Source organism: Stigmatopora argus, chromosome 11 (genome assembly GCF_051989625.1).
Source record: "Stigmatopora argus isolate UIUO_Sarg chromosome 11, RoL_Sarg_1.0, whole genome shotgun sequence".
NCBI classification, from domain to species: domain Eukaryota; kingdom Metazoa; phylum Chordata; class Actinopteri; order Syngnathiformes; family Syngnathidae; genus Stigmatopora; species Stigmatopora argus.
Genome location: NC_135397.1, coordinates 18,171,490 through 18,195,191, shown reverse-complemented (window position 1 = coordinate 18,195,191; position 23,702 = coordinate 18,171,490). Strand labels below are relative to the sequence as shown.

At 42.9% G+C, this 23,702-nt stretch overlaps 1 protein-coding gene across 8 annotated transcripts in view; it reads left to right on the top strand.

The window, feature by feature from the left end:
• zswim8 (zinc finger, SWIM-type containing 8) overlaps positions 1–23,702 on the top strand; it is a 241,622-nt gene that overhangs the window by 86,292 nt on the left and 131,628 nt on the right. For all 8 annotated transcript variants that reach the window (XR_013303934.1, XM_077613657.1, XM_077613656.1 and 5 more), the window contains 2 exons: positions 12,383–12,562; positions 20,281–20,464. Coding sequence is in view for 7 of the 8 variants with exons in the window: in XM_077613657.1 (XP_077469783.1) it covers positions 12,383–12,562; positions 20,281–20,464 (364 nt within the window). In the remaining variant the exon portion in view is untranslated. The remainder of the gene's footprint in view (positions 1–12,382; positions 12,563–20,280; positions 20,465–23,702) is intronic.

Genomic DNA, 23,702 nt, shown 5'->3' with positions numbered 1-23,702 from the left:
TGGCTCCAGAGTGGGGACCCGGGGACGCACATACATGCAGTTCAATGTTTATGCAATCTGTCAATATTCTAATCGTCATCGTTATGATGCATGACTAAATACATTTCACTCACCCAAGGCAGATCAGGGAATGGCTTCCTCGGACTGAAGACACGCCAAGTCTCTCCTGTCCTAGGGAAATTATCCTAAAACTAGGTACAGTAATACCTCGACATACGAGTGCCCCGACATTTGAGCATTTTGAGATACGAGTAAAATTTCGAGCAAATATTTATCTTGAGAGACGAGACACATTTTGAAATCAAATCGAGCTAACCCGGGAGAAGAAAGGTATAAAAAATTTATAACAAAATTGGAATTAAGTTTAGTGTAAGGTTAGATCAAACTTATTTTTGAGTGCGTCTGTGTCGTAATCAAAGTTCATTTAAATGTGTGTTATGTTACGAGCGCGTTGCAAAAAGTCTCTCGCTCTCCCGCTGTCCCTCTCTCTCTCCCCTCCGCAAAATACGCCTAATTTTATTACTAATAAACACCATAGCCACTAGTTATTTGTTACTCTGTTAATAGATGGCGAATTAGAACAAATGCATTTTTTTTTCCAATCCAATATCCTGTTTTTTGTGTTTTTTCAGAGGGTTGGAACAAGTTCATTTGTTTTTAGTTCATTTCTATGGCAAATGGGTGCTCGGACGATTCGCTGAAAGACGTTTGACCGACGGACGTTTGGCCGACGGACAGTTCACGGAACGGACGTTTCGCCGAAGCGCTCGCCCCGCCCCCGGATCGTGTGTGTACATGTTTTTCAACCTCGGCCCGTTACAGATAACATTCATTTAGAAATAACAAGGGCATGTACTGCCCCCCGCTGGACATATTTCTAAATACAAGTACGTACTACAATGTGCTGCCAATTTTTTAAATTTTTTATTTTATCCTTGCTTTTAAAGTAGTAGCCATTTGGAGATCACACAGAACAGTACGTGACAGAAGAAATAGAGAAAATAAAGTAGTAGTAACAGTAAGTACTACTGTAATGAAATTGTAAATCCAGAAATCCTACTCCAGAAAATTTACACCAGCATAGAAAATGTTGAGATTAATTTTGAATTAAATTTCTCAGCAAATCATTTTGAATATATATTTCCAAAAATAGTGGGAAATTATTTAAAATTAAACTAGAAGTAAAAGTGTGTTCCATGGCATTTTTAGGTATTGTTCTCTAAGCCCTCTATTTTGTCCAAGGCACTTAGAATTTCACATTAGTCTTCTAGTGTTGTTTTTTCTCAGTGTCAGACATCAATCCCCAGCTTTGATAAATTACATTGCGTGTCCAAATGGCTACTACTTTAAACGCAAGGATAAAATAAAGAATATAAAAAATTGGCAGCACATTGTAGTACGTACTTGTATTTAGAAATATGTCCAGCGGGGGGGGGGCAAAAATATAAAAAATTGGCAGCACATTGTAGTACGTACTTGTATTTAGAAATATGTCCAGCGGGGGGCAGTACATGCCTTTGTTATTCCTAAATGAATGTTATCTGTAACGTGCCGTATATGGCCGAGGTTGTAAAACATGTACACGCACGATCCGGGGGCGGGGCGAGCGCTTCGGCGAAACGTCCGTTCCTTGAACTGTCCGTCGGCCAAACGTCCGTCGGCCAAATGTCTTTCGGCGAATCGTCCGGTCACGGGCAAATGTTGATTTGAGATACGAGTAAATCGACATTCGAGCTCAGTCACTGAATGCATTAAGATAGTATTTAAAGGGTCCACTGTAATTAATTTACAAAAGCCTATTTGTTTAAATCAGGGGTGCCCATTATGTGTACATCGCAATCTACCGGTAGATCGCCAAGGAACTCTCGGTAAATCGCCAAGGTACTATTGGTAGATCGCACAACAATAACATTTTAATCCCTTGCCTCTGTCGGTTTCTCTTATGAATTTGGCATGTCCGCAGTAAGCTTTAACATGAATCAAGAGTCGATTTCACCCCCATTCCCTGCTGCTCCTATACATGTTGTCTAATGAGAGGTATATCAATCTAAATAATTGCTGAGCCTTGTCGGTTGCCTGTAAAATAAAAAGTCGATCACATACGGTTAACTCCTTGAAAAGTAGATCTTTGAGCAAAAAAGTTTGAACACCCCTGGTTTAAACGAATTGTCTCATGGCGTTCTGGTGGAAAAGTGATTAGCGTGTCAGCCTCACAGGTCTGGGGTGGAGGGCTCGATCCCTGTCGGTCCTCACTCTGTGGAGTTTGCATGTTCTCCCCGGGCTTGTGTCGGTTTTCTTTGGGTACTCCGGTTTTCTCCCACATTCCAAAAATCAGGCAGGGTAGGCTTGTTGAACACTCTACATTGCCCCTCGATATTCACAATTTATCAACCGATTCAGGGTGGCCCCCTTGGTGTCCTTGGTTAGCTGGGATAGGCTCCAGCAGCCCCTGCATCCCTTGTGATAATACGCGGTTCAGAAAATGAATGAATGAATTGTCTCAAGTTTCTGATTTACAGTGTTTGTTCAGATATTGTTGATTATGTCCAGCCCCAAGTTAGACTTACCCAAGAAGGGCACAGCGACATCACTGGCTGATTTCCTCCTGCAAACGACTCCCTTCACTTACATCAAGGAGAATGTTTACTTCAGATAGGACCCATACTCACACCAGAGCTGAGCTGAAAAGAGGCATTAAAAGGGCCAAGGCAGAATATACTAGGAAAATTGAGGAGCACTTCACAGAAAATAACCCAAAGAAGATGTGGCAGGGAATACGACATATTACCAACTACAATAACAATAATATGTCTGTTAACGCAGATGCCTCACTAGCGGAGGAACTGAACCGTTTCTTTGCTCGCTTTGAGACTGACAAATCAGACCCAGTCTCAATACCCCCGCCACTACCCTGCAGCAATACACTGAAGTTCCAGGAACAGGAAGTGAGACTGGAAATGCGGTCTGTGAATACCAGGAAGGCTGCTGGCCCTGATGGAGTACCTGAGAAGGTGCTCAAAGCCTGTGCTGACCAGCTGGCTGGAGTCTTCACAAAAATCTTCAATTGTTCCCTGCAACAATCCATCATTCCATCCTGCCTGAAATCTGCCACCATTATCCCTGTCCCCAAAAAGCCAACCATTGACAGCATGAATGATTATAGGCCTGTTGCTCTCACGCCTGTGATCATGAAGTGCTTTGAAAAGTTGATAGCCCGCCATATCAGGAATGCAATCTCCCTCAGTTGACCCTCACCAGTTTGCTTATATAGCTAACAGGTCCACTGAGGATGCTTTCACCATTGCTCTACATACAGCATTGAGCCACCTGGAACACCATGGGAATTACGTGAGGATGCTTTTCATTGACTATAGCTCAGCCTTCAACACCATGAAACCGGACATTCTGACTGACAAACTCTCCCACCTTGGACTATCCTCCTCCATCTGCTGTTGGATATAGAACTTCCTAACCAACCGACCACAAACTGTTAGACTTGGTTCCCACCTTTCTTCCTCCATTACACTGAGCACTGGCTCCCCTTTTTTGCCGCTGTATAACAGATATCTACGAGCACTGGGTGGAGCGTTGCATTTTTTTCAGTGTTTTTTTCCGTCACTCAGCGCGAAATACGGAGCGATTGCTAATACGAGGAGTATATATCAATTCTCGTTGGCTGCTCATAAGAACATCGGGGGCTCTGGATCTCTCCCCGCAACTCCCTCGTGTGATGTCTCTGGTCGCAACTCCCTCTTTGTAATGTCTCTGCGAGCACTGGGCGCAGCGTTGCATTTTTTCAGTGTTTTCCCCCCCTTAGTCTATTAGCTCCCGTTGGCGGAGCGATCGCTAATACAAGACTACTTCTCGTTGGCAAGTGGTCGTGCGTTATCCTATTGTGAGGACATTTGTGTGCATCATTTTTGGAATATTTTGAAGGGATTACAAAAGCAAACAGCCCATCGATAGTGAAAGTAAGGGTGGAGGCAGGGCAAACAGAGCCAACCCGGCCGGGAGAAAGGTATAAAAATGTAAAACAAAATTAGAATTAATTTTAGTGTAATGTTAGATTGGACTTATTTTTGAGTGTGTCTGCATCGTAATCCAAGTTCATTTAAATTTGTTTATGTTATGAAACGGGCGTGTTGCCGTGCAAAAAGTGCCCCCCCCTCCGCCCCCTTCTCTCTATCCGGCTGTCTCTCTCTTCCCCCTTCGTAATCCGTATAATTTTAGTACTATTAAACATATTTTAGTAATATTAAACCACTAGTTGTGTTACTTTGTTACTCGATGGTGAATCATAAGAAATAAAACTTTTTTTCAATCCAATATCCTGTTTTTGGTGTTTTTTCAGATGGTTGGAACAAATTAATTTGTTTTTAGTTCATTTTAATGGGAAAGGTTCGTTCGAGTTACAAGAATATCGACATACGAACTCAATCCTGGAACGAATTAAGCTCGTATCTCAAGGTACCACAGTTTGTGATAATGTCATTTTTTTTCCTTTTTCACCAACTAACCACTAATGGTACATTATTTTTGAATAAGCCACCCGTTAAAAATAAGATTAATACCGTATTTACTCGCATATAAGCCGCTTTGTCAGACAAAAATGATGACTGAATCGAGGGTACGGCTTATATGCGCTTAAAACCACAACATGCACAAAACTGCAAGTTGACGACGCCTTGCCACGAAAACGTCATGACGCAATGGTGCAGTGACGTAATGGTGCAGTGACGTCATGACGCAATGGTGCAGTGACGTCATGACGCAATGGTGCAGTGACGTCATGACGCCAGACAATGCAGCCGATACGGTCATTTATCTTTTAAAAAAGAGAAAAGATAAACAATAAAACGTTAATCAAAATTTATTTTGATGTCTATGAATGAAATTCAAGAAGAAACGTACGTATCTTGCGTAAAACGTGAATATACTCACGGTTCTGTCACTGCTCACTCGGGGGCACGGCCATCTTACATTGGTCGGGGAGCGGCCATCTTACCTACGGTGCTGCCGTCTAAACCTAGTTAAACATGCTCTGACTGGCCAGACACAGTAGCCTTGATTTTGAAATGAAGCAAAATTCCACTTAGATTTTTTTACGTTTTATTTCTTGTTCAAAAGTGACAACTATTGGAGTAATATGAACCATTGAAAGAATTGAGATATTTTGACATTATCATCAATATGGCAGCCACAACATCTTAAACTTCTGGTAAGAAAATGTAATTTCTGTAATTAGAAGCATCAGGTTCTCATCAAGGTAGACTTATTTATTTTATCAAATAGAATAATTTGACATTTTGCATTTACAAAGACAAAGATATCTACCAAAAGATATTAACTTCCCTATGATATTGACCGGAATAATGTGCTTTTGATTCATACAGTATCTCAGAAATACTACATGTAATGATTTTTCTTAAGATTTTCCTTTCAAAGTAACACATTTGTCCTCCCTATTAAAACCATGAATACGCAGGTGAAAATTGAGAATCAGGGGGCGGCTTATATGTGAGGAATTGTAAAATTAAACAATTTTAAGGCAATTTCAAGGCTGCAGCTTATACGCGTGGGTGGCTTATGTGCAAGTCAATACAGTAAATATTTTTAAACAATGCACTCTTCACCTGAAAGCTAGTTTAGCATTAAATATGAAATAGGTGAAAAACCCAATGTCAGTCTTCTTCACTGCTGATTAGAGCCCATTGAAATCATCAAATTGGCCTGAAATCATTGTCATATTCCTCTCCCACCAAGTGTAAAGCCAAAATATTCATTCATTCACAATCAGATTTTTCATAACACCAGTAACTCGAAAGATATTCTAGTGTAGTATCCGAAACATGCGAAAGTAACCGCATAACCCTGCATTTTCTGTAGACTACAATTTGCTTTGTTCTGAAATGTTTAACAGAAATGCGCTCTTAGCCGCTAACTGTGAGCTTTAGACTCGGTGTAAGAAGCGAACCCGATGATTTTTCCTCAGACACAGGTTATCAATTTTTTATTCTTTGATGTTTTGCTTTTTTCTACCACACCTGACGGAGGATTCTTAACCCTGGTTCTATAGATGTTTGCCACTCAAATATCTTGTTTAATGAGACCTCAGTCACACACCTTTTCAGAGTTTAAGTACTAGTACATGTCTCTTCTACTTAATACAGTAATCCCTCGAATATCGCGGCTTCAACTATTGCGGCATCACTACATTGCAGATTTTTTTCTGGGGAAATTGTTTTTCTGTAAGTTCATAAACATGTGAAAATCTACGCTGGAACTCGCGGCGCTCACGGGTGTAGCAGCTCTTTGCTCTCCGGTTTGGTGTTTTGTTTTCTCAGTGTTATTGTTATTTACGAACATCTGTGAGGCAAACATTTTCTACAGTTGCCAGGATTTAATTACTCTCGGTAGGAGATGCGATATATCCATCACAAAAGATTACAATATCCCTGAGGACATCTCGAGTCCACCGGGATATCCGTGGATAGTCAGCCCACCCTGCGTACGACGGAGGCGGCGAAGGGAAAGGAAGCAAAAGCGGGGATGCCGATAAGCTAAGGAAACAACCGCACAGAGCACCGCTTGCGAGTATCTTCTTGACCAATGCTAGATCCAGATCCATCACCCACAAAATTTGTGTTTACACACAACCACTGGTGCTGCAACAGTAGGATCATTAACACTCACTGTTCCCCCTGATTTAGAGCTATTGGCAGTTCTGTGCAGGCCCTTCTATCTACCTAGGGAGCTAACGATAGTCATTGTAGTGGCTGTTTACATCCCACCGGATGCTAACGTTGGCACGGCACTTAGCCTCCTACTACCGACTGTAAACAAACAGCAGCTTGACCACCCCGATGGAGTCCTTATTGTCGCCGGTGACTTCAACCAAGCATGTTGAAAGACTGTTCTGCCTAAGTTTATCCACTAAGTGAAGTGTCACACCAGAGGGGATAAAACTCTAGACCATGTTTATTCTAACATCAAACATGCTTATAGAGGCACACCCCTCCCTCACCTTGCTGGATCCGACCATCTCTGCCTGTCCCTCACCCCCTCATACACCCCACTCCGGAGGCTAACAAGGCCACAAATAAAGATTAAAAAAAAAAAAAAAATCAGACTTAGGCTTGTCATCATCATTGACTAGACAAAAGCCTAATTGTCATCATACCGAGCTGCGTATGACGAAATTGAAAGTGCTTCTCCACAAAGTGCGCTTTTCTCAGGCCCAACCAAGTGATAGTTTCAGACTAAAGATAATAAAAACATGGCCTGAGGACGCCCTTTCTCAGTTGCAGAACTGTTTTTCTCGCACCATTTGGGAACTTTTTGAACACCACAACCTCCAGTACTACACACTGTACTTTCATACATCAAAAACTGTACGGACATTGTCACTGTTAATAAATGTATCCGGGTTTTTCCTAACCAAAAACCCTGGATGACCAGTGAGACACAATGCCGTAACACCGCCTTCAGGTCAGGTAAAGTTACAATACAGCGCTGCCAGAGCAGACCCGAGGAGAGGCATTAAAAAGGTCAAGGCAGCATATACAAGGAAAATTGAGGAGCACTTCACAGAAAATAACCCAAAGAAGATGTGGCAGGGAATACGACACATTACCAATTACAATGACAATAATAATGTGCCTGTGAACACAGATGCCTCACTAGCAGAGGAACTGAACCGTTTCTTTGCGCGCTTTGAGAGTGACAAATAGAATTCAGTCTCAACACATCCACCACCTTGAAGCAGTACACTGAAGCTTCAGGAACATGAAGTGAGACCGGTACTGCGGACTGTGAACACCAGGAAGGCTGCTGGCCCTGACCGAGTACCTGGGAAGGTGCTCAAAGCCTGTGCTGACCAGCTGACTGGGGTTTTCACAAAGACTTTCAATTGTTCCCTGCAACAATCCATCATCCCCTCCTGCCTGAAATCTGCCACCATTATCCCTGTCCCTAAAAAGCCAACCATTGACAGCCTGAATGATTACAGGCCTGTTGCACTTACGCCTGTGATCATGAAGTGCTTTGAAATGTTCGTCGCCCGCCACATCAGGGATACAATCCCTCCCTCAGTTGACCCTCACCAGTTTGCCTATAGGGCAAACAGGTCCACTGAGGACGCCATCGCCGTAGCTCTTACACATAGCACTGAGCCACCTGGAGCACCATGTGAACTTTGTGAGGATGCTTTTCATTGACTATAGCTCAGCCTTCAACACTATAATACCAGACATTCTGGCTGACAAACTCCCATCTAGGACTATCCTCTTCCCTCTGCTGCTGGATTAAAAACGTCTTAACCAACCGTCCACAAACTGTTAGACTTGATCCCCACCTCTCTTCCTCCATTACACTGAGCACTGGCTCCCCTCAAGGTTGTGTACCTAGTCCTCTTCTATACTCCCTGTACACATACGACTGTACACCGACCCACCACTCTAACTCCATCATCAAATTTGCCGATGACACCACAGTGGTTGGACTCATTTCAGGGGGGATGAGTCTGCCTACAGAGATGAGGTCAACAAACTGTCTTCATGGTGTTTGGTGAACAATCTCACACTAAACACCACGGAAACTAAAGAAATGGTCGTGGACTTTCGCAAACGCAACACAGATCTGCCAGCTCTCACTACCTCAGCAGAGCCGGGAACATTGTTACGGACCATACCACCCTGGTCACAACCTGTCCCAGCTTTGCCCTCTGGCAGACGCTACAGGTCTCACAAAGCACGGACAAATAGACTTAGGGACCGTTTTTTCCCCCAGAGCCATCAGGGCTCTGAACTTGCATTAGCATGATACACAATCCCTTCTGTGCAATAACTTCGGGGTGTTCAATAACAATGTGCAATATCTTAGATTGTGCAATATTTTCGAATTTACTTTGCCCGGACGTGACTTTTTTTATTTGTATATTACAGTGGCGGTTCGTGCATTTCCTAGTGACGCCCTCAGCAAAAACTATTTTATGGCTATAAAACCTCTACTGCAGCTACAGCTGCGACACATAAAAAATAATCAATATATCAATGCACAAAAATGGGGTAATATCCAATTCTTAGCAGCATTTAATGATTAAATACAAATACTGGAGCTTTTCAGACATTACAACCGGGCCAGGGGGGTGATTTTCCCGGGAAAAGACAGTGATGAACGTCAATGGCGTACCGGCAAATATTGCCCGAAAATGGGGTAAAATCCAGCCAAAAGCAGCATTTATTGATTAAATACAAATACTGGAGCTTTTTAGACATCAGAACCGGGCCCGGAGTATCATTTCCCCGGGAAAAAGACAGCAATGAACGTTGATACGTCCAAATACGTCCATAAGCGAAACGGCAAACATTGCACTAAAATGGGGTAAAATCCACTTCCTAGCAGCATTTAGTGATTAAATACAAATACTGGAGCTTTTCAGACATTACAACCAGGCCAGGGGGGTGATTTTCCCGGGAAAAGACAGCGATGGACCTCCATGGCGAACCGGCAAAAAATGCACTAAAATGGGGTAAAATCCACTTCCTAGCAGCATTTATTGATTAAATACAAACACTGGAGCTTAAATACAAACACTGAAGCTTTTCAGATTTCAGGACCTGGCCCGGAGGACGACTTTCCCCGGGAATTTCATACAATTTAAATATTATTTAGGAATATAGCCCTATTTTACTCACCAAAAATCGTTTTTAACTGTACACAATATCCATCCTCCTTTTCTTCCTTATTTTATATCGCCATCGAAACTAATGCTGAAAGTGGAGCCTGTCCTGTTGTATTTCTGGCATACGTTTTTATTCGATTTAGTGCTGAAAATGTTAGTTCCCGGTTGTTACAGGCTTGCTTGCTTTGGAGTTGTCCGACCTTCTTAATGATATCCAGCTTTTTTTTCTTGAAAAGTCCGTCTTGAAAATGGCTTTAAATCAACACAATATATTTGCTTGTGCAGCTCGCTCCAGATACAGCTCTGGCTAGTCCACTCTATCACTAGCCAATCATAGTTGGTGAAAGTGATGACGTATCCCTACGCCTGCGAGAAGGCAATGACGTGTCCCTACGCCTGCGAGAAGGCAATGACGTATCCCTACGCCTACGAGAAAGCAATGACGTATCCCTACTCCTGCGAGAAGGCATTGTGGTGTTGCCAACTTGAAATCTGATTGGTTAAAGCAACAGTCTTGTTTAATGCAGCAGAGCCCGCAGAACTGATTGTGAAGGCCTTGAGGCAGATTTCTGACCCTGGCAACAAATAATGGCTGAAATGTGATTGGTTAAATGCTTCAATATGAAAACACATGTAATAGCAGTGCAACCAGGGGGAAAAGCAATGAAAGGAAGCTAACAGACAATTTGGAATTATTTAATAAGTATTCATGGACAAAATATAATTAACATCAGTCTGTGATTCAGATATTTTTTAGGCCAGCAGAGAAGGCCTTGAAGGCCCTGACGGCACACCACTGGTATATTACTTATTTATGTTTTTACTGGGAAAACACACTTTGTGGAGTAGCACCACCAATTCCGTTATACACAGCTGTGTATAATGACAATAAATGCTTTTTATTTATTTCTTTGTTTTAAGCGGAAGCCACACTCCCCTGTCCTTTGCTTGCTACCAGGACTCAGCACTGAACTAAAAAAAAAGACAAATATTCTTTTTTTTTTAAATAGGGGTGACCCTACTTCACAGTTTTTCGTTTATCGCAAACTCACACATTCGTAATCCTTTCACGAATGCACACATTCATAAACCATTTGTTAAAGTTTACTCAGCAGAGATGTCTTTACTCTTTCGTCAATCCGTCAACCTTCGGCCTCCCGGTCCAGAGCCAAAGCCCAGTCCCATAAAAGGGTCTCAGATGCCGTGGCCACGGTCTTGCCTGGATGTTGACTCCACCTCTGGAGGTCCAACAGCTATATTGACCTCTGGCTCAGAAGGACTATTTAAATGCCAGGTTTGTTGTTATAGATCCACAAAAACAGTTGGATTTTCACTTGCAAGGAGGACGGACGTTGACCACTGCTTGTGGCAATTCCCCAACGCAAGTCTGCCCTTTTATTTCTACCGTTTTTATTACATTCGCAGGCCCTGATTACACAATTGGGACGTTAGAGCTTTCAAAACACGTTCACAATCTCTCCCCAAGGACTGCAAGACTCTGTCATGGTTCGCTTCGGGTGCATAGCGAGACAGAACCCAGGAGGCGAGAAGCTGGAAGGAAAAAGGGGAGGGAGGTGCTGGTGACCAATTTAGGATTTTAATGACAAGAATAATCATACAAAAGCAATAAACACGGGGACCAAAATGGCGACTAAACTCGGGGAGACGCACACCGACGAAGAAGCACAAACATGACTTACGTGAAGGGGACCAAAAGAAACTCTAGGTAATACTCCCACACCAGACATACACACACAAGGGTGATTACCAATCACATACACCTGGCCACATCAGGGAAGGAGGCCTGGAGGGACACAAGAGGCGAAACACACAATCACCCGGACAGCACACAAGGAAAAACACGCACACATCCCCACCTAAAACCCCATGTCTTGGTGGCAAGACATTAACTCTGTTTAAAGCAATAATACGTTCAAATTCAGGCAAAGGTTACACTTAATGTGGCAAATATATGATAAATGATAATCATGTGTGCATAACTCCTACAAGACCATATTTCAATGGTTTGGACATGTCCAGAAGAGAGAGCGTGACTTTGTCTAAAGAAGGATTTTGCAGGTGGAACTGTCTGGGAACAGGGATAAAGTTTACCTCGGAGCAGATACATTCATGTAGTGAGGGAGAAAATGAAAGTGTCCGGTGTATCAGATGATGCAGAGGAAAGGTCAAAGTGGAAAAAGTTGATCCGCTCTGGATAGCCCAATCAGGACAAGCTGAAAGTGTAGTAGTAGTCTACTCTGCATCGCTTTGTAGACTCTTGCGAGCGAGGCCTGCCCCGCAACAGGTAGCCTCAAGTATTTTGGAAGAGAAAGCAGCCTCTACCCACGGCGTCAGCGGCTCATTTCCGCGGCGTCGGCCGGAGCTTCGGCGGCGAGCGAGGTCTGCCCCTGTATAGGCGTGAAAACATGTATTGTGGTAGTTATAATGAGGGTGATCCTACTTAGCGGTGTTTCGTTTATTGTGGCCATGTCTGATAACTGTGATATTCGAGGGATTACCTAATGCTGTTATGCTTGAATAAATATATTGAACAGTCTTTGAATGTTGTTACCTAAACAAATCAACATTTTCATTTATTCAATGTTTTTTGTAACTAACACCTGTGTTAAATGTGTAACTATGTATGTTTCTAATTACTTAATGGTGACTTAATGTTCTCACACTGGCTTTTTTATTCAGGGTAAGAAGAATAAAGTGTCAACAGGCCTTCAGACACAGGTTGCCACACACACATTGTCAAAAGCATCCTTCCTCCTCACTGTCCTCAGTGATCAAGTTGAGCTCCATAATCTGGCCTTCAACACCGGCATGTTCTCCCTGGAGCTTCAGAGACCACCAGCATCTACTAAAGCTTTAGAGGTTCTTTTTCTTTTCCTCCCTTCCTCCCTTTATATTTTAAGTTAATATGAAACATTGGGAGGGCGGCCCGGTAAATGAGTGGTTAGCGCGTCTGCCTCAGCTCTGGGGTCCTGGGTTCGAATCCAGGTCGGATCACCTGTGTGAGATTTGCATGTTCACCCCGGGCCTGCATGGGTTTTCTCCGGGTATTCCGGTTTCCTCCCACATTTCAAAGACATGCATGGTAGGATGGTTGAGCCGTAGCGTCGCTCGGAGCTTGCACTTGTAAACATTTCTGGGACATTCAACCATCGGCTCCGCTACCACAAGTCTCCCAGAGTCCCAGATTTTCAAAAAAATCGATTTTCCACTTCCAATAAGGAATGTTGGCGGGCTTTATGGCCGTTGAGCTGCTTTTTTTTGCCGACGCACATAAGATCTGCTGATGCAGTGATAAAAATTGTGGCCCACTCACGTCCCTACACACCAGAAAAGACCATTTTCTTCTGAAAAAGGATTCTGATTGTGGCAGCCACTACCATCTTCAGGGCAAAAGGCACATCGCTCCTGGTTTGGTTCAGGTCAGCTGCATTATTTAAATCTGGCGTTCCTGTGTCATCCATTCATGGGTTCCTTATGCAAATAGATTACAAAAACACGCGCAATAACAACCTCGCCCAGCAGGTGGGACCGGCAAAGCCGGGCCCCTTTGCTTGTCTAATCTAAATACGTGCCACGGCGTAATGTCGCACGGGGCTCGCATTTTTGATAAAAACCCACCCTCACAGGGGCTCCCGGCCGCTCAGATAAAGGATAAGAATTACGGCCCCTGCCCGCCATTTTTTTCCCTCGGTGCTGAGTTGAGTGACAGTCCTCTGTATTCCGCCATTTTCTTAGTGGCAAGCGGAAGACAACCATTCTCTGCCTCGACCTACGGTGTCACTGCCTGTCCCGGCCGGGTCACAGGGCAGACCCCGCTTGCCGCCGGCATGCACCGCTGGCTAACCGGCCGGTCGAGGCGGCGCTCGAGCCGGGCAGGCGTATTGGGAACGAGCAGACATTTAGAGTGGCATGCAGCACTGCAGCCTGTCAGTTTAGGTTGAGACAAGTCGATGCTAGGGTTGTGTCCTCTAAGCAAAGGAAGGCTAAACTAAGGGTGTGTGCATGGGCGATCAAAAACTTTAAAAATGTGTTACTTCGTGACGATTCCCAGAGAGGAGGACTGGAGCTTTGAAGTTGAATGTGGTGTTATTTAAAGGAGCCTCCAATTGGCGATTTATATGAGATAAAACTTAAAATTCCGAGCAAATATTTGCCTTTACTTTTTTAAGCGTGCATAGGAATCTAAGTTCATTTAAGTTAAATTGAAAGTTTATGTTATGTACGAGCGCATTCATCAAGTCTCTCTCTCGGTCTCCCATCCGCGAACTCCGTGTTTTATTGAATAATGTCTCATTTTATTATTAAACATCATAACCACTAGTTATTTGTTACTCTGTTAGTAGATGGTGAATTACAACCAATAAAAATGTTTTTCCATTGTAATATCCTGTTTTCTGGTGTTGTTTTCAGAGGGTGGGAACGAATTAATTTGTATTTAGTTCATTTCTATGGGAAATGTTGATTTGAGATACGAGTAAATCGACATATGATCTCAGTCCCGGAACGCATTAAGCTCGTATCTTAAGATATGACTGTAATGCCCAATTGAGAAACGATGGAGCTATCAAACAAGCTCTCATCCCCCACATTCGAACAATGGGACACTTCGCGACTCCGTCCATCCCTCTAGAGCAGGGGTCTCAAACTCAATTTACCTGGGGGCCGCTAGAGGCCGAGTCTGGGTGAGACTGGGCCGCATCAGGATTTCCACAAGAAAAGCGCTGATAAAACATTCCAACGTTATCAAATATCTTTATTTTTTAACAAAAAATAATGAAATAAATAAATTAACTTAAAGATGAATAACAAATAAATCAATCAGTCATACAAAAATAAAATAATAATAATGAGCATTCAGTAGATATACACTGGCTGGCTAAGTACAGAAAATGAATTATTTTTATTCCGTTTCAAATGTCTGTATTAAAAGCTCTTTAACCTTTAATTTTCTGAACTTGAATGGAACATTGAACATGAAATATTCTGAACACGGCTTCTCTTGCCTACTCCTTGCTGCTAGAGACCTGGCAGCGCTTCTTCTCACATAGCTAAGTCACATTTGGCTTGAGGGAGCAAGCAGTGGAGACCCTCAGTAGAGCTTGAAGATGCTCATCAGTAAGTCTGGTCAGGTACTTGGACTTATTGAAGTTCAAGGTGGAGAAGAGCTTCTCACACAAGTATGTGCTCCCAAAAAGGCACATGGTCCGCTTGAACATTCGGGAAAGTTCAGGGAAGCTGGGGGTCAACTCTCTCAAAAATTGCCCAAGCTTGTCTGCTTCTCCACTCACCTCCCTGAACTTGGCTTTGAGTGCAGAGTTGCACTGCAGGTCAATGAGCTCCATTTGAAGCTCAGGAGGGGCATCTTGCACATCAAAGGAGAAGGGGTCCACAAAAATTTGAAATGTGGCTTTGTGTGTCTTGAAGTCTGCAAATCTATGATCAAATTCCTCCTGTAGCTTCGAAATGGCCTCAACATACTTCTCACCACTGAATGGTGTGCCTGCATCCACGAGAGCCTTGCATGCTGGGAAATGGCAAAGGTTTGTCTGAGAGAGCTGGGCTTTCCATAACACAAGTTTAGTGCAGAATGCTCTCACGTTGTCATAGGCAGCACTGACAAGTTGCCCCTGGCCTTGTAGCTTCTTGTTCAGTACATTAAGCTCATGTGTGATATCAACAAGAAAAGCCAAGTCCATGAGCCATTTGGGATCACTTAGCACAGGAACAGCAACCCCGTCTATCTCATGAAGTCTTTTACTTCTGTTCTCAACTCAAAAGATCTCTTCAACACGTTTCCCCTGCTGAGCCAACGTACCTCAGTGAAGTAGAGCACATCCCCATATTCTGACTCCATTTCCTCTCAAAAAGCACGGAACCTTCTGGCTTGAAGCCCCTGGATCTGATTTGGTTGATGCATTTCACAACGACAGACATCACATTGTCAAACTTCAGGCATCTGCTGCAAAGGGCCTGCTGATGGATAATGCAGTGCAGAGCTATGGCCTCCTCCACACCCTCCTCTTCCAGTTTTTTTTGAACAAGTGCTACCAGTCCATTCTTCCTCCCTGTCATTGATGGGGCTCCATCAGTTGTTATTCCAACAAAGCTCTTCAATGGCAAACCGGTATCTGAATGGCATCACACAGCTGGTGAAATATTTCCTTAGCGGTGGTCTGGCCATGCATTGGAATTACTGTGAGCAACTCCTCCATTACTTCAAAATTGTCATCAACACCACGGACATATATTGCGAGCTGGGCAGTGTCTGTGATGTCTGTGGTTTCATCAACTCATCAAAAGCCACTGAATATTGTGCTTTCTCACACATTTGATGATAAATGTCACTTGACAGGTGAGAAATGCGCTCTGCCACGGTGTTGGCAGAAAGGCTGATGTGGTTGAACTGACTTTCCTTTTCTGGACAGACAATATGTGCAGCCTGTAATATGCACTTTTTGATAAATTCACCTTCTGTGAATGGCTTTCCTGCTTTAGCAATCAACTCACAAATGGCGTAGCTAGCTTCGACTGCTGCATTACTGTCTTTGGTAGCCTTCTTGAAGAAATCCTGTTGCCTCAGAAGACGTGTTGTAAGACTGGCAACCTGGTTGGCTCTCTCATCTCCCTGGTATTTTTCATACTCCTCAGCATGTCTCGTAGTATAATGATGTTTCAAATTGTATTCCTTGTGCACCGCAACTTTTTCAGTGCAAATGAGACACGTCGGAGTGCCCCTGTGTTCAACAAAGAAATATTGCACTCCCCAATTTTCTTGAAATTGTCTGTGCTCATCACCGACCTTTCTCTTCACGGCAGGCTTTGAAAGAGACATCTCTGGGGCTCTGTAATATGTGTTTCCACTTGGAATGAGTCTCGGGTTGATCTTTTACTTTCAGTCGCGCGGGTCTGTGGCGCATGCGCACTTTCGCTCTCCGTTTCTCCGTTTCACTCGCGGAGATGGCTACAGACACTGACACAGGCTGGATCACGGATCATAGCGCCTCATTCAGTTCTATGCTGAGAGCAGCGGAGGACTGTGCGCGCCGAGCGGAGTGATCGGCTTCACGGCTTCTCCTCCGCCCAGCTGATTGGAGGAATGAATGAGTGAGTGAGCGAGGCACTGGACAGCCCGGCCGATGTCCCGCCCTCCAGAGCCGTATACCTCACCATGATTGGTTCATTCAGCTCCGAACACAACAAGTGTCATTCATATCAATCTTGCGGGCCCCACGAAAATTAATCTTTCATATTAAGACGGGGGCCGCAAATTATCGTCCCGAGGGCCGCAGTTGGCCCGCGGGCCGCGAGTTTGAGACCCCTGCTCTAGAGGGATGACGGTAGAACAAGACAATGGGAAAAAATGTTCATAGTATGGCTCACCAGTACTTCCTCTCCTACTGGCGAGCTCGATCTTTAACCAGGCGAACTGGGCAAGAGACTATTGCCTTCACCAAAGAGAAGCTCATTATCAAAGGGAGAGGATGGGAGCAATTCCCAGACGAACTGGGCAAGGGAATATTGCCTTCACCAAAGAGAAGCACATTCTCATAGGGAGAGGATGTGAGCACTTCCATGCCGAGAGCCTGGATTGGGTGGCCTTGTATTTGGTGAGGGACTGTATGCTCTGCTTCATCGTTCGGGGGTTGTCGAGTTGCCCTTCTGTCTTCCCGTTGTAGACTGCTTTGGCAGCATTGATGCCTCAGGTTGGTGTGAGCTGCTCTGTAGAGTGCCCTGTTGCCGGATCTAAAGGCTGCACCATGGGCCTGGAGGATTGATCGGATCTGACGGGTCATCCATGGGTTCTGGTTTCGGTACACCTGGATGGTCTTCTAAATAGTGACCATAGTCATGCAGCACTTGATTTAAGGCAGTACTGTGTCTGAATTTTCCCAGGGTTTCATGGTGGAAAGTACAGTGGTACCTTCGACCTACGAGCACCCCGACATACGAGCATTTCGAGATACGAGTAAAATTTCGAGCAAATAATTATCTCGAGATACGAGAAAGCCAGGTGGCCAAGACATGAGAGGCTGTTTATCATTGTAGCGCACTGTCTTTTTTGCCGCATCTCTTTCGTGTGTAACAGATATCTACGAGCACTCTCTCCCGCAACTCCCTTGTCTCTGGTCGCAACTCCCTCTTTGTAACGTCTCTGGTCGCAACTCCCTCTTTGTAATGTCTCTGGTCGCAACTCCCTCTTTGTAATGTCTCTGGTCGCAACTCCCTCTTTGTAATGTCTCTGGTCGCAACTCCCTCTTTGTAATGTGTTTTATTTTTCCCCCTTAGCCTGTTAGCTCCCGTTGGCGGAGCGATCGCTAATTCAAGACTACTTCTCGTTGGCAAGTGGTCGTGCATTATCCTATTGTGAGGACATTTGTGTGCATCATTTTCGGAATATTTTGAAGGGAATACAAACTCAACCCTCGATATTGACTGAAAGTTAGTTTGGAGGCGGGGCAAACAGAGCCAACCCGGCCGGCAGAAATGTGTAACAATGTAAAACAAAATTAGAATTAAGTTTAGTGTAAGGTTAGATTCAATTTATTTTTGTGTGTCTGCATCGTAATCCAAGTTCATTTAAATTTGTTTGTTATATTACGATTCAGCGGTGTAAAAAGTCTCCCCCGCTCGCCCCCCTGCCCCCCTCTATGTCCCTCTCACTCTACCTTCCGTGAAATCTGTCTAATTTTAGTTCTATTAAGCACATTTTACTAATATTAAACCACTACAGTGGGACCTCGAGATACGATCTTAATTCGTTCCGGGACTGAGCTCGTATGTCGATATTCTCGTAACTCGAACGAACGTTTCCCATTGAAATGAACTAAAAACAAATTAATTCGTTCCAACCCTCTGAAAAAACACCAAAAACAGGATATTGGAGTGGAAAAAAATGTTTTACTTCTTCTAATAGCCATCTATTAACAAAGTAACACATAACTAGTGGTTTAATATTACTAAAATGTGTTTAATAGAACTAAATTTAGACGGATTTCGCGGAGGGTAGAGAGAGGGACATGGAGGGGGGTGGGGGGTGTTGTTTTCGCGCTGGGAGACTTTTTGCACCGGTGAATCGTAATATAACAAACAAATTTAAATGAACTTGGATTACGATGCAGACACACTCAAAAATAAGTTTAATCTAACCTTACACTAAACTTAATTCAAATGTTGTTTTACATTTTTATACCTTCTCCGGGTTGGCTGTTTGCCCCGCCTCCACCCTCACGTTTACTATCGATGGGCTGTTTGCTGTTGTATTCCCTTCAAAATATTCCGAAAATGAAGCACACAAATGTCCTCACAATAGGATAACGCACAACCACTTGCCAACGAGAAGTAGTCTTGAATTAGCAATCGCTCCACCAATGGGAGCTAATAGGCTAAGGGGGACAAAAAACACTGGAAAAATGCAACGCTCCGCCCAGTGCTCGCAGAGACATTACAAAGAGGGAGTTGCGACCAGAGAGATTACATGAGGAGTTGCGGGGGAGAGAGCCAGTGCCCCTGATGTTCTTATGAGCAGCCAACGAGAAGTAATATATACTCCTCGTATTAGCGATCGCTGCGGCATTCGCGCTGAGTGACGGAAAAAAAACACTGAAAAAAATGCAACGCTCCGCCCAGTGGTCGTAAATATCTGTTATACACGAAAGAGATGCGGCAAAAAAGACAGTGCACTACAATGATAAACAGCCTCTCATCTCTTGGCCACCTGGCTTTCTCGTATCTCGAAATTTTTCTTGTATCTAGAGATAATTATTTGCTCGAAATTTTACTCATATCTCGAAATGCTCGTATGTCGAGGTACCACTGTAGTTATGTGTTACTTTGTTAATAGATGGCAATTTAGAAGAAATAAAACATTTTTTTCCAATCCTATATCCGGTTTTGGTGTTTTTTCAGAGGGTTGGAACAAATTAATTTGTTTTTAGTTCATTTCAATGGGAGACGTTCGTTCGAGTTACGAGAATATCGACATACAAGCTCAGTCTTCTGATAACTGACTCGAGTATTTAAATCCTTTCCCAGTAGACAACATTGGGCGTTAAATTTGAATATCAGTGGGTGTGTTTAAGTTTAGAAAGAACATCCACACATGGAGTTCTCTCCCATGGCTAGGCTGTCTTGTTAATAGACTTGTCTTATGACCCAGGCCTTGAGAATAATGGCGGGTCCCCTCAGACCAGAGTGGCAATATCTCCTGCCTCCTGGAAAACCAATTTTAATAAGTCCATACAATTATCGTTGGTGTTAAAGTCCGGTATTGACGAATAACTTGGGAAAAGACATACAAAACGTGAAATGTGTGCACAGCCAGGGACAGCTTGAAGCCACTGCATGCTCATGTGCCGCCATCTTGGAGATTATACCCAACATCATCCCATTTAAATAATTATATAATTTCTTCAAAGCAAATGAAAGCAAAGTTGAATTAATGAATATAAAACTACATAGATGCATTTTTTAGTAGTAAGGGGGCACTGTGCAGTATGTTATACTCAATAAATTATGGTAACAATGAGGTCTCAATGTATCACATGTCAAATATGACTGACTCTATGTGGATTATCCAGGTGAAGCTGGCTTACCAAGAGTCAGATATTGTGACTCTGTTGAAGAAACTTCCTTTGAGTCTTGTCGAAATGTCGATCATCAGAGATCGAGCTGGGCAGCTCAGAGATGGAATCTACTGTGGTTACAGACCTGTCCTTCCTCTCATGTTGGCCAGCTTTATTTTTGATATCCTTTGCGCCCCAGGTAAGAACCATATTTCTCAGTTTTATCTATTTGTGTTTTTTTTTTCAATTAAAGTTGACAGTGGATTTTTAGTGCAGTATTTTTCACATTTTAATTAATTTTACAATGTTTACACGAGGTGGCCCGGTGGCGCGAGTCATTAGCGCGTCGGCCTTACAGCTCTGGGGTTCTGGGTTCAAATCCAGGGTTGGTCCACCTGTGTAGAGTTTGCATGTTCTCACTAGGCCTGCATGGGTTTTCTCTGGGTCCTCCGGTTTTCTCCTGCATTTCAAAGACATGCATGGTAGGCTGATTGCACACTCTAAATTGCCCCTAGGTATTGGTATGGGTCTAAGTGTGAATGGTTGTCCGTCTGCTTGTGCCCTCGGATCGGCTGCCCACCGATACAGGTTGTCCCCCGTCTCTGGTCCGAAGTCAGCTGGGATAGGCTCCAGCAACCCTAGTGAGGATGAAGCGGTTCAGAAAATGAATGTTTACACGAAAATTTTATTGAGCAAGAACAGGGTATTTTGGCAACTATTCCACCAAGGGCTACAATTTACTTTACCCAGAATGCCCATTTTCAAACTTTTTAGTGGATTATTTTACTTGCCTCTGGCTGATTCCATGACAAATCATTGCCAACACCTCAAAAACATTTGTCGTTAAACGTTTGAAATTTGTATCAATTTTTTAAATTATTTTGTATCTAATAACTGCTATACAAAATATTAGCCAAATATATGCAGTAATTTTGAAAATATTAGGACTACAAAAAGGGGTGAGGCACCATTTTTAAGTGCTACAGTGAAAGAGCCATATTTTGAGGGCTAATAATATTTCTACACTATTCTTACGAAATGGTTGACATTCTTATACACAATTCCTAGATATAACCAAGGTAAGTGTACTTAAGGGTTTTGTCCTGTGTCATTAGTTGGAGCTAAACATTACATAGACTGCAAAAACACATTTTATTGTTTGTCTTGAATTTCATTTGAATTGCATTACAGCACAGTAATACATTGAGATACGAGTTCGTATGTCAATTAACTCACATCTCAAATCAATTTTACCATATAAAATAGCTAAATACAAATTAATCCGTTCCCACCCTCTGAAAAAATATGTTTGTAATTGTTCTATTTCACCACCTATGCTGGCAAAGTCACAAATACCTATCTAGTGGTTATGATCTTCAATGAAATATTATTATTATTGTGTACAGTACTGTATGGAGTTCTTACTTTCGAGACAGATGGTAGCGTGTGCGCGGAGGAGGAAAGGGACTTGAGGGAAACACGTTCAGTTTGCTACACTTTTGTGACACTATGTAACATAACAAACTTTAAATTTAACTTAAATGAACTTATCTTACAAAACACACACCTGTGTTGTGCTATGACCGAAGCAAAAGTGTTAATGTATTCCTCCGTGGTTTTCGACTGGGAACTTGCTGCTTTCGCATGCCTCACAACGGAGTGTATCCCAGTTCGTTTTTTAAAGTTATTGACCAGCCACGACTCGCTTTGAAGGTTTCCGCTGGCGCTGAAGTCTCCCCTTACTCAGTTGCTTCTTTTACTTTCAAGTCCTCGTATATTCCGCTAACTGTTTGTCCTTTAACCATATTAAAAGAAGCCTCTTCCTCTCGTCATGGATCCACTAGCGGCTGCATCGTATGCTCGTATATCAAATTTGTCTCGTTTCTCAGCAAAAATTTGCTCTGAATTTTCCCCGTATCTCAAATTTCTCGTATGTTCGGACACTCGTATGTCAAGAGATTACTGTCCTCTTGTGAAATGCTGGCCCATTTGCCTTGACACAACTGGTGGAGCTGAGTCAGGTGTACCGGCCTTCTGGCATGGAACTTCTGACAGAACTGAGTTGACTCAGTCAGCCTTTTGGTTTGCATGCTCTCACATGCCTTTTAAGATACCCCCACAAACTCCAATCAGGGCTTTGTGATGACGACTCTAAGACATTAACTTTCTTTTCCTCAAGCCATTTTTGCCCAAATATTTCTTAATGGATTTCCTTCAAATTAGAAGGATAAGTGCAGAAAAACATAGAAAACAAAGAGACAGGTAAGAAAATCCAGCTTTTGATGACCCGCTTAGGAGCATTGTCTCTGATGATAAACAGTAAGTCAAGATAAAGAAAACTATCACTCATTCATAACTTTAACACCGCTACAAATCAACAAACAGATCAAGCAATTATTTATTTGTTTTTCAAATAAGATTTAATTTAAAATATGGGGATGAGGAAGCTCAATGATTTTCAGCTTCTGTTTCAATCAGTATGGAAAATATACCTATGCAGGCCCAAAAAGAACATGGAAACTTCACACAGGATGGTCAGAACTGACCCAGGATTGAAGCCTCGATCTCAGAACTACAAGGTGGACGTGCTAACCGGTTGCCCAACAGGCCGCTGATTTAAGTGTACATCCCAAAAGACAGGTAGGAGCTGGAGCGGATGCGTCTACTCATCTGTCATCATCAGAATTCCCTCAAGTCATTATTTAAACTATTTTGGAATTATGCTTAGTGATAGGGTCACCAATAGGCATTCCCAAATATAGGCATTCACAAATGCACGCACAAATAAAGAGAAAAGACAATCTTCTGGATTTCTTCTTGCAAGGAGAACAGAACTGGTCATGCCGAGTCCCCACTCTGTTCTGGCCTCACACACCTCTTTTCTTGTTTATTAACTTCAAGGAATAGTTACAATGGACGTCTCAACTCTCAAGGGAGGGGTGAGAAACAGAAGTGAGACGCCAATATAGTCAAAACAAATGAAGGATTGAAAGTCATTAACAGCCCAAGGTGTTCTGAATCTTCTTTGTTTTAGTCCACTCCACGCAGTCCAAGGTCCGAGGCGTTTTGGTGTTTAGTCTAACTAAGGTTCTCAGGAGCAAAGCATTTACTTCGTTGCAAGCAACCATATAATAGTAATATGAAACTAAGTTTAATAGTAAAGCAAAGCATATTCTTCTTCATTGCAAGCAAATATATAATAATGTAAAACTAATAATGGTAACATCCCCTGTTATTATATATTTGCACATAATCCAATTTCCTTAATAAAACTTCCTTCCGGCTATATTTCATTAATTCCTATTTTATGACAAATAATAATAATAATCGGACATAGGCCCTGTCGTCATCATCAACAACAAAAGCCTACTTGTCATCACACCCAGAAACTGTGTATGATGAAATTGGTAGTGCTTCTCCATAAGGTGCGTTTACTC